The sequence below is a fragment of the Neurospora tetraspora genome (assembly GCF_033439725.1).
Source record: "Neurospora tetraspora strain CBS 560.94 chromosome Unknown B0H65scaffold_1, whole genome shotgun sequence".
Taxonomy (NCBI): domain Eukaryota; kingdom Fungi; phylum Ascomycota; class Sordariomycetes; order Sordariales; family Sordariaceae; genus Neurospora; species Neurospora tetraspora.
This window is the reverse complement of record NW_026944383.1, coordinates 5,544,027-5,558,540: the sequence shown is the minus strand read 5'-3', so window position 1 is coordinate 5,558,540 and position 14,514 is coordinate 5,544,027. Positions and strand designations below refer to the sequence as shown.

General features: G+C 53.8%; 4 protein-coding genes across 4 annotated transcripts; 2 read left to right on the top strand and 2 right to left on the bottom strand.

The window, feature by feature from the left end:
• Positions 1-5,046: 5,046 nt before the first annotated feature.
• On the top strand, positions 5,047-7,371 carry B0H65DRAFT_50361 (major facilitator superfamily domain-containing protein). The gene is made up of 4 exons (XM_062827879.1): positions 5,047-6,683; positions 6,739-6,867; positions 6,926-7,025; positions 7,082-7,371. Exons 1-4 carry the CDS (start codon positions 5,344-5,346, stop codon positions 7,103-7,105), a joined length of 1,593 nt encoding a protein of 530 aa, XP_062686894.1. The 5' UTR covers positions 5,047-5,343; the 3' UTR covers positions 7,106-7,371.
• Positions 7,372-8,915, bottom strand: B0H65DRAFT_50362 (chaperonin 10-like protein). The gene has a single exon (XM_062827880.1). It carries the CDS (start codon positions 8,687-8,689, stop codon positions 7,637-7,639), a length of 1,053 nt encoding a protein of 350 aa, XP_062686893.1. The 5' UTR covers positions 8,690-8,915; the 3' UTR covers positions 7,372-7,636.
• An 811-nt stretch (positions 8,916-9,726) lies between these two features.
• B0H65DRAFT_50338 (uncharacterized protein) lies at positions 9,727-11,959 on the top strand. Its single transcript, XM_062827873.1, has one exon. It carries the CDS (start codon positions 9,956-9,958, stop codon positions 11,651-11,653), a length of 1,698 nt encoding a protein of 565 aa, XP_062686892.1. The 5' UTR covers positions 9,727-9,955; the 3' UTR covers positions 11,654-11,959.
• Positions 11,960-13,178: 1,219 nt separating this feature from the next.
• Positions 13,179-14,437, bottom strand: B0H65DRAFT_452267 (uncharacterized protein). Its single transcript, XM_062826093.1, has one exon. It carries the CDS (start codon positions 14,322-14,324, stop codon positions 13,347-13,349), a length of 978 nt encoding a protein of 325 aa, XP_062686891.1. The 5' UTR covers positions 14,325-14,437; the 3' UTR covers positions 13,179-13,346.
• Between the last annotated feature and the right edge of the window lie 77 nt (positions 14,438-14,514).

Sequence of the window (14,514 nt, the reverse complement as noted above, 5' to 3'; positions counted from 1 at the left end):
TTCACGGCCCGAGCCTCATGTGTGAAAGTTAGGAGTTGAAAATCGTCTCTTTAGGGGTCAAACTTTCTCGAGGCCACGATCCAGGTGCTTATCATAGCATGTTGTCTGGTCCTCTATGCTCCTCGACGCTCACAGATGTATATCTTCGGTTGTTCTGGGTTTGTTTCAGAGTTCGCTAGAAGCGCAATCCTACTGGTGGGAATGGGGACTCAACGGACAGGTAATCATCCCATGCCTCCCTGCCCTGCCTGCCAATGCCATATTTTGAACATCTATCATCTTTGCAAAACTACACAGCACGATGCTCGCTACCTGGCATGATTGAATTCCAGGTGTATCCCTTGGGCATTTGGAAGTCATGGAATGGGCCAAGAAGCCACGGGTGGTTGACGTGCCACCAACACCAAGATCGTCTGGTCTGCTTGCCCAAGTCGTCACCGTTGCCGACCCAGCATCATCTTGCACAACATATCCTGATGGACGCAAGCAGACTGGTAAAGCAAGCGCCATGGATGGGCACTTTATTTCATTTGGAATTTTCGTGGATACCAAGCAGTTGAAGAGGCATCGTGGAACCGTTCAACATCGAGCAGAGCTCACCACTACAACGCTCCCACTACTTTCAACGGAGTGAAGTCCGTGGCAATAGCATCGCTAGGCAAGGCAGAACCGAGCTGGTCAACACCCGGCCAATAACGAAAGAATTACACTGGCACTGTGTAATCCGCAGATCGCACCGGTAACTGGCGAGCCGACATACCCGGTCAGATGCTATGGAACCTAGACACTGTACACCGTCTTGACTGTTTACGGTAAGCTTCATCTCAATTTTTTTCATCACTACCGTACACCATTGCAGCCTTCTCTCATCTTTTAGCCAAGCCCCGTCTTTGAACGCAAAGCACTTAAACTAGTCAATGGCCGAGTTGGATGTCTCTCTTTTTCCGGAGTTATACGAGAACAACGTCAGTCTGGCGGTGGACGTTCTGTTACACAACACAAACACTCTGAGATCGCCAAAAGCCTCAGATGCGATATTCCGGGGACGGTCTCCGAGAGTAGCCAATGACGGTGGCTTTGTCGGCTCCCCTTGAACAGATGAACAAAGCGTTCTCGGATTACAGATCTTTGCGGTCACGACTCATGGACCGTACCACCTTAAACTTTAACTTCGGCGACACTCCCACCAGAAAGCTGGTCCGGTCACGCATAATTTGGCCTCTTTCATGTCTGTCATCAGTCACCACTGGAGGGCCAGTCGGTGCGCTTGGTAGGTAAAAGTGACGGCAGGCATAATACCTCGCGCTAGCCCATACTACTTCGTTTGCGTGATCATCTCCGATTAATACCCAAACCACCCCCGCACGCAAATTGGGCTGCCATCTCGAGATCTCCTTGCCGAGTTTTATACCATCCATGTCAAAAGACCTACGTACGGGAGCCGGCACGATGTTTATGCGTCAAATTCCAAGAATAGGAACTTCGCCATAGCGCCTAATCGAAGCTCGCCCTGACTGCTTTCAAGATAGAGTCTTGATCGCTTTGTGGGCATAAATTGTGTGAGGGGACGTCCGAGTAAACTTTGGCCGCCCGAGGACACTATTCGAGCCGCTTTCGCTGGACATTTTCGGGCTTCCTCCCGCTTTTTGGTAGTGGTCCGGATTACGGACGGGGACAGGGGCACCGCGGAGAACATCCTGCTCCACGTCCATTTCCCCCCTGCATGAGAACAATCACAGCCTTGATTATAATCATCATTGACCCCGTCGATCGGACAACACGTTAAAGATTTGTTCGTCAGACTCGGCGCGGCACCAACCTACCACTTTTAGAAGTCTCTGGAGTCCATGGCCTTGTTTTCAGATCCTTCCATGGCCTTCCATCTACCGACGCGTTGCCCTATACACAAGGGGAACCGCCAATGGACTTCTGTCCTGTCATCGATCAGACCGATCGGTCGGGAAGCTTTATCGCGACAACACCGACACGTGTTGCTGGCAGAGGCTTTGCTCCTTATGCATCAAAATTCTTACGCCTATTTACCACTGTCTCACGTCAACATCAGTTTCTCCTTACCTCCGATCATGAACATCGCCACCAATTTCCATACAACACGAACCATCCGGGGCGAATCCTGAGTGTTCTTAGGCTTCTTGAAGTTTCTTGAAAGGGCGGGAAAACCATCATTGTACGAATGTGATGCCTTGCCAGGAGCAGAATGTGGAAATTTACCCCGATGGTCAGCTACCCCCAGCCCGAGGACCATGATCGGTGTGAGATGGGCAAAGAAGAAGTCTTTTACTGATAACTGGCAAGTGCCGGGCATCAGGGGAGAATAAGGCGCGATTGGGAAGCATTGTGGGCCAAGTTGTGCCAGCAGACAGCAAACACATCCTCCTAGCTCGATCTGACATGCACCACGAATCTCGACATCGCACATCAACATCTCGAGTGCTCGGAAAGACCCGAGCAGTCACCACTCGCTTCCTTTACGTCACTACACGTGTACGTGAGATCTTACATACAGGCTGTTCAAGCCCCTGAGGATCTTTTGGGATCCCTGAGAGAGACGTGCAAGCTTTCCTGTGGCTTGTTAACGTTCAACAACAATGAGGCTACAGAAGCCACTAGGTCTTGGCGGGCCCACTGGGAAGCGCGGTGTAGCTTGGGCGAATCACGTCGTGGTCTCAACGTCAGTTGTTGTTGAAGTCTGAAACACCTCCTTACTTCATCTGTCGACGATTGTTAACATCGTCAAACGCCAGTGTCGGGAGAGGTTGCTCCCGAGATATCGGAGACGAACATCATTGAAGCGTTCAATGGGTATGGATACCACCGAGCTGGGAAGTCCCTTTACCGCTTCGATATCGCCTTCAACCACTGTCAAGACATCTCGTGTCTCTGCATGGATGACAGATTTGCAGGCCCGCTCTTGAACCCTGAATTGGAAAAGTGACAGCCCTACTTCGGGTTTACTCCACGGGGATAGGACATACGAGTGCTACACCCCTATACCGGTCTTACTGGCGGGCTCAGACACCGCAGGACATCGGAGGCCAAGTGGACCATGATGAGCTCCGTATCAATAAGTCGGGCAAGTTAACGGCGCTTTTACCAACGTGTGACCGACGGACCGGCTGTTTAGAACGACGGAGGGCCTAGCGGCAGCTCTTCCCTTCCACCGGAGCGGTCTGTGAACCCTTACGATGGCATCGTACGTTAGAGAACCCGTTGGAAAGTTGTGGCCAGCCAGGCATCCCATGTACCCCTTTCTGAGAGAGGTGTCCATGACTTAGGTTGATACCCTATATAGAAGCAGTGAACAAGTGAATGCCGCTTCGTGTAACATCTGCGGTAGCCAAGTCTAGACCGCCACGGGCAAGTCATGGTTCACCTTGTGTTACTTCATTTTGAGGAGAGTCGAGCCGGAAATCAAGACAGTTGAGTGACTGGAACATATGTCTACGGAATGGGAGAAACCCCGTGGTGATTGAGCCAGTTTCGGTCGGGTTGATACCCATTTCTTCGCTTCATATCCGAGTTCAAAGCTCTCTCAGCGATGACAGCTCTCGCTCGATTACATATCCGTCATGATCTCAGGAGCTCGGATGAGAACGAATGGGGATATGAGGTTCCAGCTACTTCTGAACATTGCGAAAGGCTAGTATCTAACAACTTGCAAGCCTTCGATACAAAAGCCTCCAGTGAGCGGGCCAACGGAGGCGAGTGTCTCTCGAGGGAGGCATGGTCGATCGAGGCTGGAAATGAAAAAAGGGTTAGGGTTCAGTCAGAGCCAACCATCGGCTCATATGCCCCTTCTGATGGACTTCTCGAAAGTGTTGCTGCCGCCTTCGTCGCTTGTGAATCTATAAAAGCATACCTTCTAGGCTCTGAAGCAACGGTCGTAGTTTTCCAATGCCGGTAGGGGGTTTACCTCATGCTCCTTCGGGGAGGGTCGTGCGCCATGAGCCTTGGCTTGGTGCCCCTGACTCCCTGAGAATACTCGCCGGCTTATGAGACCTGGCATCGCGAAGCACGATGGAAACTAGACCAGAACCTTCGCATCATAGGTCAGGATTCTTTGCCCTTCTTTCAAGTCGATGGATGATTACGCATGTGCAAGCCTCACCTGGGTTCTCAACCACGTTCACACTGCCTTTCACTCACCACCAGCGCCAACATCCTCTCCCATCTGTCTTTGCAAACCAACGAATATTATTACATTGCTTTGAGAAGGGCATTTACTCTGCGTGCCTCAGGCTCTGCGTACCTACTACATATGTAATAGCTAAATTTACAGTATAATAACAGGCCAAGAAATGAAACATTGGGGCGTGTATAGCCAGAGCCTGGTGCACGCGGAGTAAATGCCTTGATGAGACAGTCCCGCGAAGATCAAACGCCCTCGGTTAGGCTGGCAGTGGTTCAAGACCGAACCATGAAAAGGATAGCTTTTCATGTTTGCGCGACGATGGGATGCGATATCTGTCAACTTGAAGGGACTGAGAGTCCCGAGTAAACGTGACGGCACGTGCCGAAACCGAAGCAGACATGTGAGAAAGCCTCTCAATTCAATCACGGTGATTGGTTCAAAATCTGGGGTCCCGTTGGGGTAAAAGCTTCTCTCGAAAGCGTGGATGCGCCGTCGTAGGGGCGTGCGCCGCGGGGAAAGAGGAGCGAGCGTAGATGGCGGATGCATGATGCAAGACGGGGAATCGCGAAACCGATCAAGCGAGACATCACGAAAAAAAAGCATAAGGGTTGTATCCAATACCGGGACTCAAAGTGTCTTTCGGATGCTATGCGGCTGAATGATCGGCTGTTTTGTCTCGAGAGATCTGACACCAGCCGGAGAAAAGTAAGAGAGGGTTCGGGCGCGATATCGCAATGCCGCAATCTAGGCGGACTTTTGGTGCCCTCGGGACGCCACCGACCGGCTTAGTGATCAAGATGTTGCATCCTCATTGGGCAGTATGTCTCTCTTTGGCCGGCGTTGCACAACCTTATTTAGCGGTAGCTCTTTCCCAGACCGAACAGCCAAATTCTCCCGCCCGCCGGAGGAGACCAAAGACTGGAAAGAGCTTAGCTTGTAGCGGCAGAGCGCTGCCACGGCTGCTTCCCACCATGTAGTGGTGGGTCATTCTAGAACTTCCGGTCTGGTTGCAACGTCGAGCATTTGCAAGCATTTGCAATCATGGTCACCTCAAAGACTCGACATTCCCATCGCAATGCTGTCACTTTTGCCCTACAACATTTCCTTTCTCTAATACCTAATGACATCACGCTCCTAGCTGTATCTTTATCCTGCTCTTTAGGCTCACGGGGTAGTCCTTGTTCCTGGCTATGATATCATCTAGCACCCCTGCCATCGAGGGCAGGGCGCCATCTCAACCCCAATCCGATTCTAGACCGAGGAACTCCAATTCACTTGATATCAGCAACTCAGATACTTCGAGGCCGAATAGCATAGGCAGCCGAAGCACGAAGCAACCCGGACCTGATACCCGCAGTGAACATGAAGTCGTGAATGTCGATTTGCGCCAGGATGACCTCCCCGACTCCCAACTCGACGGCTTCTCAGATGCCCAAGAACGACGTATCCGCCGCAAGGTAGACTTTCGGCTTTGCACAATCGCAGGAATCCTATGCAGTCTCAACCTCCTCGACAGTGGTGTTCTCTCGAGCGCCGCCGTCACATCCATGCCATCGGATTTGGGACTTGACCACGGCAACCGCTTTTCCGTCTCCATCTTCATCTTTACCGTAGCGAGCATTATCTTCCAGCTTCCTTCGACCATTGCCGTACGCACTTTGGGTCCCCGCATCTGGTTTAGCTTCATAACCTTCTCCTTTGGCATCATCACTCTTTCGACCGGATTCATCAAGAACTGGAAGGAGATGATTGTCCTCCGCGTCTTTCTCGGCGCCACATCTTCTGGCATCTACCCCGGCCTCTCCTACCTTATCAGCTGTTGGTATCCGCGTCGCGAACAGCAAGTCCGGTTTGCTTTCATGCAGAGCGGCGAGGTCATCATCCTTGCAACCGGAAGCCTGGTCAACTATGGTCTCCAGCAGCGCAACGGCGGCGCAGGCCTGGAGGGATGGCGATGGATGTTTATTGTGCAAGGCCTGTGCACCTGCGTGCTGGGTATCGCGACATACTGGTGGATCGTCGACTTCCCGGAGAACTCCCACAAGAGCTTCTGGTTCCTGACGGAGGAAGAAGCTGACATCGCCTCACGCCGCATCGAAAAGGACCGCGGAGACCTCATAGCCCAAAAGTTTAGTCTGATGGCCGTCCTTGTCCATGCCAAGGACTTCAAAATCTGGGTGTTCGCCTGCCTCTTCTTCATGCAGAACGTCGTCTCGACAGCCCTGGCGTACTTTGTGCCCATCATCTTGGAGAATGGCCTAGGCTATTCGCCCAACCAGGCAATCATTCTCTCGGCTCCGCCTTACTACTATGCAGTCGTCCCGGTCATCTTGTCTTCTGTGGTTGCTGATCGGTTCCGGATCAGGGCCCCCATTATTATCTTCAATGCTCTTTGCATGATCACAGGCTTTGCCATCCTTGGATTTGCCGAGAATTCCGGAGCCCGCTATTTTGGAGTGTTCCTCTCCACGGGAGCATACGTGGCTAATTGGGCGGCCTTGACTGCGTATCAAGCCAACAATGTCGTTGGGTAAGTTGGCATCACCATGGGGTGGACTTTTTGCCAAGCGCTAATTCTGTCCTAGACAATGGAAGCGTGTTTTCACCGCTGCTGCGTGCACCATGTTCAACGGTGCCGGCGGTATTGCTGGCAGCTACATTGTCCGCAATGTTGAAGCTCCGAGATATACGACGGCTGTCTGGGTCTCGATAGGGTAAGGACTTTGGCTTGTGGTCGTTTCTGCCGCTGCTTAAGCTGACCGCAACGTATAGGTCCCATATTCTGATGATCTCACTCGTTGGTGTTCTTACGATTTACTTTTACTTCCGGAACAACCGGGCTGCGCGCACGAACGGGGCCGTTGAAAGAACCGTAAGCCGATAGTGGTGTTTCTAGCAACTGGGAGGGAAGCTGACATGAACTTTTAGGCCGGGTTCCGATATACATACTAGTTATTCTTGGTTACACATCCATTGCCTTCCGATATACCCATTTGCCGATTATATACCCTCGAACATTGCATGTTTAGATGAGCGTTTGGTCACTACAAATTGGATGCAGTAATACCTGTACATATTTCAGGCTATTTGCAGAGCAAATAAGGCGTTTACTCCGCGTGCACCTCCCTTTTCTTATACGTGCACCAATAATGCCGCCTTGGTCTATCTTTGTTTACTTGCCCCCTTTTTATAGCTTTAAGTTTCACGACAACGGAAGCCACTTCATTATAGGCTTTGTCAAAGTAAGTCGTTCACTTGATTGCTTCCAGGTTCCACATCATCGGCATCAGCGCCTGGGCTTTCCAAAGGTTGGATGTATCTAGCAGATGACTCAGTGCCACTCCGACAACCGGTGCAACCGTAGTAACCGGAAACGAAAGACGGAGTAGCATCCGCTTAACTACCTTCTAAGGTATCAAGTTAACTCATGACTTGACCCAGCTAATCCCCCACCATCAGATATCTTTTCCGTTCTTGACGCCTCTACTCCATAACCAACACATTCCTGTACTTTGGCTTCCCCGCCTTCATCAGCTCAAACGCCTTGTCCGCCTCTTCCAGCGGGAACTTCTCAACAAAACACTTGATCCCATGCAACTTGGCAAACTGAATCGCCTCCTCCGCATCCAGCGGCGTCCCCGACGGCCACCCATGCACCGTCAACTGCTTCAGCACCAACACCGTCGTATCAATCTCCACCGGCCCCGCGCACGCCAACAACAACAACTTTCCTCCCGTCCTCAATCCATACTCCAACTCCTTAAACGCGCTCGCCGTCGGCGCCGTAGACACAATCCACGCCGCCCCTCCCATCTCGCTCAACCTCCTCGCCGCAACCTCCGCGCTCTCAGCAGCAACATACTCATGCGCCCCCAACTCCTTCATCGCAAACTCCCTCTTCTCCTCCCCCCTACTAACAGCCACAGTCCGATATCCCATCGCCCGCGCGTACTGCACAGCCAAATGTCCCAACCCTCCCAAGCCCTGGATAGCCACGAACCCGCCACTTCCGCCGGGCTCGATCCCCATGCGTCGAATGCCATTAAACACGGTCAACCCAGCACAGAGAAAGGGAGCAGTAGAAGCCGGGTCCATGTCCCTCGGCACCCGCACCGCAGCTTGCGTCCGCAGGAGGGTGTACTCCGCGTATGCACCGTGGTGGTTCACGCCCGTAATCTGCTGGTTGGAGCATGTCTGCTGCGAGCCGCGCAGGCAGGAGGGGCAGGTGGTACAGTGGCCGCCGTGCCAGGCGCCGCCGACGCGGTCGCCGATTTGAAAGTTGGAGTTTGAGGTATCAAGGCCGAGGGCGACGACGTCTCCGACATATTCGTGGCCTAGGACGGTGGGAAATTGGGTTGGGGGAAGGAGACCGGTGGCGACGACGGCGTCGCCGGCGCAGATGCCGCAGGCGAGAACGCGGATGAGGAGTTGGTTGGGGCCGGGGGAGGGGAGGGGGAGGGAGTGGATGGAGAGGGAGGTGTTGGCGGAGGGGAGGAGGGCGGCGCGGAAGGTTTGGGGAAGGGTTTCGGTAGACATTTTGTTTGTTGTGGACTTGTGGTTTGTTGGTCGGATTGGGAGTTGAGAAGATGGATTATACTAAGCTTTGCGAACTGTTCTTGTGTCTGTGAAAGAAAGAATCATGTTTCCTTGGACGCCATGCTACCCGAGGTTATATACACAATTGATCTGATATTTTGAAGTAGGCATTGTTGCTGTCCTATTGCCGGACTTTGGTGTTGACGACAGATTGGATCCGACAAGCCACGGAGTTAAGGATCTTCTGTAAGTACCATATTCCAAAGGGCGGCACGATAATAATGGTGATGATAATAATGCTACGGGGATAAGATCCTGTACGCTGCGAGCTGCACGATAATCAGTAATCCATTGGATATAGATGTCGTCGGGATGGTCATCCGCGGACTCCGATCCGGATGTCTCTGGCAGGAGCAGCGTTGATGCTATAACAGCATGGGGAGGAACTGCCAATGCGCTTCTGCATTCCTCAACCTAAGGTACGTCCTGAAATTGTGAAATACGGGATACAAATAGTCAGATCCATACAAAAGACTTTGAAAGGCAAGTTTTCATCTCAACCTCTTTTCTGTAAATATGCACTTCGAGTGTCCTTGAGACTGTTTCGATGTTCGTTAGAGGTATCGACGAGATGTTCGGCGGGCCCCGAGAGTCTGAGCTACACCCCGGACTTACAGAGGATCTACCCCAACTTCGATCGCTGTTGGCCCAGGCACACCGGAGTTAACGGCTGCCATAGATTGGTCGCGGTTCGTTGTAACGACGGGATGAATGAATCATACCGGAAAGCCGCCAGAGTCTTTCACTGCCTTGCTTATGTGATATCTTCAAGACTTGTAAGGTAGTAGCATTTCGCACTTCTCAAAGAGAGAGAAATGAATCCAGATCTGATGTCAGATCTGTGAACCATTGATGGTGGGGCGTGCTCATGGCTCCACGAATCGGCGGGCTTGGAACAGCGCATGCACAGTGAAGAGAAAATCTGCTAAAAATGCCAGTGATTGACAGCGCATCGGCGAGGATGATAGGCCCAGCGGCAAGGACTCATGCGGCGCTCCAAGCAAGAGGACAGCCAACACTGTCTGTTTAAAGCCGAGTGACCTCATCGCAAACAACGCGACGCACATTTGACATCTCAATCCTTCCGGTTTGGGTTTAACAAGTCACAACCCCAACCCAACATCACCCAACTGCACCTGCTTTCTTCACTTTCATGCCGTTCCAACCTGTGCAAGGTCTGGCAACGACAACCCACAGCTTGCAGTCATGAAGACGCAAGACCAAAACAATAACCTGCCGGCACAGGCGTGCCAGGTCGACATTCCAGAGCAACCGGACCCTGCTGTCCAGGAAACCTCGTTTGCAGCCGATGCCTGCGACGCATCCTCCGACCTCCAGATTCTCGACCACGAACCCATCCCAGACGAAGAGTGGCATGCCCAGAATGGACAATCATCTGCCCTAGAGTCCCAATCGAACCAGCATCAGCATCAACATGGCTCCTATAGCTACGGCTCCTTCACCCACACACTGAGATCGGGTCATGATGGCCATCACAAGTCCACCGCCCGCGCCCTTGCGCCCGACCTACTTCGAGGATTGCTAATGGTCCTCATGGCTCTGGATCACAACGCCATGGCCCTGCAATCATGGGACCACGCAACCGCTCCTCAGGGTGAGAACGACTCGATCCCTGTTCACGAATGGAATCGCCCGATTGCCCACAACATTCGGGTGCTGACCCACCTCTGCGCCCCGGGCTTCACCTTCCTTCTCGGCATGGGCATCGTCTACTTTGGTCGGTCTCGAACCAACCTGGGCTGGTCCACAGCTCGGATGGCCTGGCACTTCTTCACGAGAGCAGTCGTCTTGACCCTGGTCATGATCGTTATGAGCCTGGGCATCACCTTGGGAGATACGTGGTTCCTTAACATCGTCTTGTTTGCCTTGGCTGTCGACTACCTCCTCTCGGGATTGATCTGGCTTGTGGCCGCCAAGACCGAGAAGATGCTTGCCTTCATCATCCTCAAGGTGCTCCCGGAGAAGAAGGAAGACGATGCCACCGAACCGCTGCTGGCTAACCGCCGAGGGGTAGAGGACATCGCTCCCGACCGTGCCATCATCCGTGCCGCCGATATATCCTGGCACATCCACAACTTGGTGCTCTCAGCCCTCGCAGTCGTGACCATCTGGTGGAACATCTGGCTCAGCCCAACCAACGGCCACTGCGGCGCCGAGCCCGTGCAAAAGCTCCCCGACACCATCTGGGCTCGCATCTGGTTCTACCAGGTCTTCGATACCGACTGGCGCATCATCTCCGTCTTCCCCCCACTGGCGTGGATCTCGTTCGCCATCCTCGGTCTCGTCGCCGGCCGCATCATCCTCGCCCGCTCCTGGAGCACCAAGGCCATCACCACGGGCAACCTCCTCGCCGGCATCGCCTTCACCATCGTCTTCGTCGGCACCCGCTTCCTCAACGCCGGAAACCTCTCCGAAGGCTGCCTCCACATGCCCGAGCACGCAAAGCCCGACGCCCCCGACAACCAGTACCTCGCCTCCTGGAGGTCCTTCATCTACCTGATCAAGTACCCGCCCGACGTGGCCTTCTGGGCGTTCACCATGGCGGGCAACCTCTTTCTCTTTGCTTTCTTCAGCGTCATCCCCCCGCGTCTTGCTACTATCGTCTTTGATCCCCTTTTGGTGTTTGGCACATCTGCGTTGTTTTTCTTTGTTGGTCATTTGACGCTGCTGTTCGTGCTGGCTAGGCCCGCGACGCACTGGTTTGGACATGTGCTTGGGCACCCGGATTATTGGAAGCCGGGCCAGCCGGCGGTGGGCGTGGATAATTTGTGGGTGTTTTTTGGGGTTTGGTTGTTGGTGTTGGCTATAATGTATCCGCTTTGCAAGTGGTATGGCGGGTTTAAGAGGAGGAGAGGGCCGGATTCGATTTTCAGGTTCTTTTAGGTTGGTGAAGGGGGGGAACGTATTGGATCCGGTGAAGGAGCATGTAGCCAGGTTGGATAGAGGTGGGTCTCGTAAAAAATGTTGCATTTAAGGTTGCCTCAAGGTTTTCGCGCCGTTTCAGTGAAGCTGACTGTGTGTTCACTGGTTCTTTTTCTTTCTTTCTCTTGTCGGTTCTGGGCGATTCCGATCATGCGATCTCAGGTCTGGACGTTTTCCCCCCTTTAATAACCCGCTTTTCTCCTCAGCTGTCGCCTTCATCCACCGCGACGTGGCCTACCACCCACACAAGTTGTAGGATACTGCCCAAAGCAGGCCTACTCCAATACTTCCTTTAGCAGTCGAGCTCTTCCTCATCATCACTCCCTCGCGCGGTTCCTGGCTGGCCTTAGGCTAGGAGCATCACTTCAGCTTTTCACTTTAGGAGAGGAAGACAGGTCAAGTGATGAAGTAAGCGAGGCCCGACCAAGAGAGTAAATCCACGGACACCCATTCCATCGACGTGTTTCAGAACAATACGAGTCGGCCACTCATTTTCGGATATCTTAGCGTACTGGAACGACAATACGCTCACGACCGTCCGCAGCCGCTGGTGCTAAACTCATCCACCTCCTCATGCCTCGCGCTGTCCAAGTGCAGGGTAATATCATATACATCCTTCTGGGCCTTATCACTCCAGCGCAGCACTGGCGCATAATTGCCGCCCACCTTGGCGCTACCGGTACCGTTGGGCGCCGCGCTGCCAAGCTCCTCGAGGATCAGCACCTTGTTGGTGGGCTGAAGATGGTTGTCTTCTGCGACTTTTTCGGGCAGCTTTGTTGCTGCTGTTAGGAAGAGAGGATGGGTGGCCGTTACCTCTACTTAACTCTACTCTATTCAGGAGTGGTCCTCTTGCGGCCACTTGCTCTCTGCTACAGTCCCATGCATTCGAGTTCTGGATATCGATCTTCAACTCGGCATTACACAAGAGGCAAACCCAAAATCCTCTGCAAAAGGAGCGATTAAGTTGCGGACGAAGGTGACTTGTTACCAAGGGCGTATTCCTGTCGACAGGTGGAAGGACCTCTTTCGGTGCTAACAACAGATGAGCCCAAAGACTCTCGTTCTTACCTTGTTGATATCGGACCTGCTTGAGCTTATGGATGTTTGTTCACGCAGCAGATGGATGCAAGAGAAAGAGAAATATGGAGGCCGGCAAAAAGTTCGATTGTTCGTGCCTTGACTTCAAGAAAAGTCCAAGCTGAAAAGCAGGAAGCAAAAGACCCAGGGGTATCATGGTCAGAAAAAAAAACCCCAAGCCAAACACACACCCAGCGCCTTCCCGTGCCGAAAACCCAGGCCAAGCCAGACCACAAACGCCAATCTCAAACCGCTCCAACCATCTCCACCCACTTGGGGCTTCGTGAATGTAAGTTGAAGAGGATCCCGTACTCTGCAGACAACATAAAAACCCAGCCACCCCCCCAATCCTCCCCCCTTCCAATCCTCTCCACCCTGTTAACCCTTTGAAACAGCTCTGATCGGACATCGCGAGATTGGCGGTGCCCCATCTCTTCGGGGAATAGGGTGAACTCCTTGACCTGGCATAGCTGGTCGTCGCTCTTGAAAACGACCCTCATATTTTTTCTCCTGCGCTCCTCCTTCCGCACACATTCCGGCCTGCTGGCTGCCCTGTCCAGGTGACCCATTCCCCCCCTCAAACTAACCCACCCCCTCCATCCTCATCATCCTCGCCCTCCCTCTTCTTTCCCTTCCCCTCCTTCCGCCCCATAGAAGGCAAGAACCCCCGAATCTTCTCCCTCACACCCTTCTTCCCCTTACTACCCGTGTCCTCCTCTTCACTCGTGTCGACGTCCGGAAGACTCGAGGGTCTTCCCCTATCCGTACGCCCACTACGAGCGTCAGGACCGAAGAGGTTGCCAGATGTGTGGAATCTGGGTAGTCCGAATCCAGACCTTCCTACCGAGCGAGGCACCTGGGGCACCTCGTCGTCAGAAAGGGCAGCCCGGCCCGTATCAGGATGATACGGAACCGGTTCCGAAACCTGCGCACCAGGCGTAACAGGCTTAAGCTCACGGATTCGATCAACGTGACGCCTGAAGGCCCGCCTGAATTCGTCGCCGTAGGGGTCGAAACCGAATTCGTGGTTTGCAGGGGGAACCCTCGAATGAGGGGCTGCAAGGAAGTCCCGGGGGCCAGCCGAAGCCGACGGTGAACCCGAGCTTGGAACGATGGGAGCCGCCACCGGAGCCGGAGCAACCGGGGCGGACGGAGCAGGGAGCGAGGGAGGAGAAGAATCGGAGGGTGCCTCCGCGGCCTCAGGAGTGAGACCGGGGGGCGGGAGGAAGGACTGAATCGACTGAATCTCCTCGGGGGTAAAATGGGCCCGCCCGAGGCGTCGATTCCCGCGTTGGTCGCGAGCCGCTTTCGCGGCCGCTTCCTCAGCAGCCTGGTCCTCCACCACGTCACCATCATCAAACTCAACCTCATCGTCGACGCTGTCCCTGGTGAGAGCAACGCCAACGTCCCTACCCCTCTCGTCATCGTCCTCTTCCTCTCCTTCTTCGTAACCTTCTTCGGCCTGACCTTGTTGGCCACGAGCAGGCGCATGCACCACCCTCGCCTGCGGCGCCCATACGTGCTGGACGGCACGCGCCGTTCCAGTTCCGAGCATCTCCAACCCCAATTCGCCGCCAAACCCAACGTCCCACCGTGACCACCTGCACTCTGACTCTTCCTGCGGCGGGACAGCCGCAGAGGTGGCGTGGGCAGCCGCGAGGCCACCACCACGTGCGGCGCCCGAGGAAGACGGTAGAGCGGCGCGTCCTCCACCCAGCGAGGGCGGAGCTGGGAGCACAAGGCCA

What these genes read in the sequence shown, in the direction of transcription:
- B0H65DRAFT_50361 (XM_062827879.1), top strand. Translation starts at nt 5,344, where the DNA reads ATGATATCATCTAGCACCCCTGCCATCGAGGGCAGGGCGCCATCTCAA. An exon ending in GCTGTCTGGGTCTCGATAGG is followed by an intron (nt 6,868 to 6,925) that starts GTAAGGACTTTG and finishes CGCAACGTATAG; the next exon opens with GTCCCATATTCTGATGATCT. An exon ending in ACGGGGCCGTTGAAAGAACC is followed by an intron (nt 7,026 to 7,081) that starts GTAAGCCGATAG and finishes ATGAACTTTTAG; the next exon opens with GCCGGGTTCCGATATACATA.
- B0H65DRAFT_50362 (XM_062827880.1), bottom strand. Translation starts at nt 8,689, where the DNA reads ATGTCTACCGAAACCCTTCCCCAAACCTTCCGCGCCGCCCTCCTCCCC.
- B0H65DRAFT_50338 (XM_062827873.1), top strand. Translation starts at nt 9,956, where the DNA reads ATGAAGACGCAAGACCAAAACAATAACCTGCCGGCACAGGCGTGCCAG.
- B0H65DRAFT_452267 (XM_062826093.1), bottom strand. Translation starts at nt 14,324, where the DNA reads ATGCTCGGAACTGGAACGGCGCGTGCCGTCCAGCACGTATGGGCGCCG.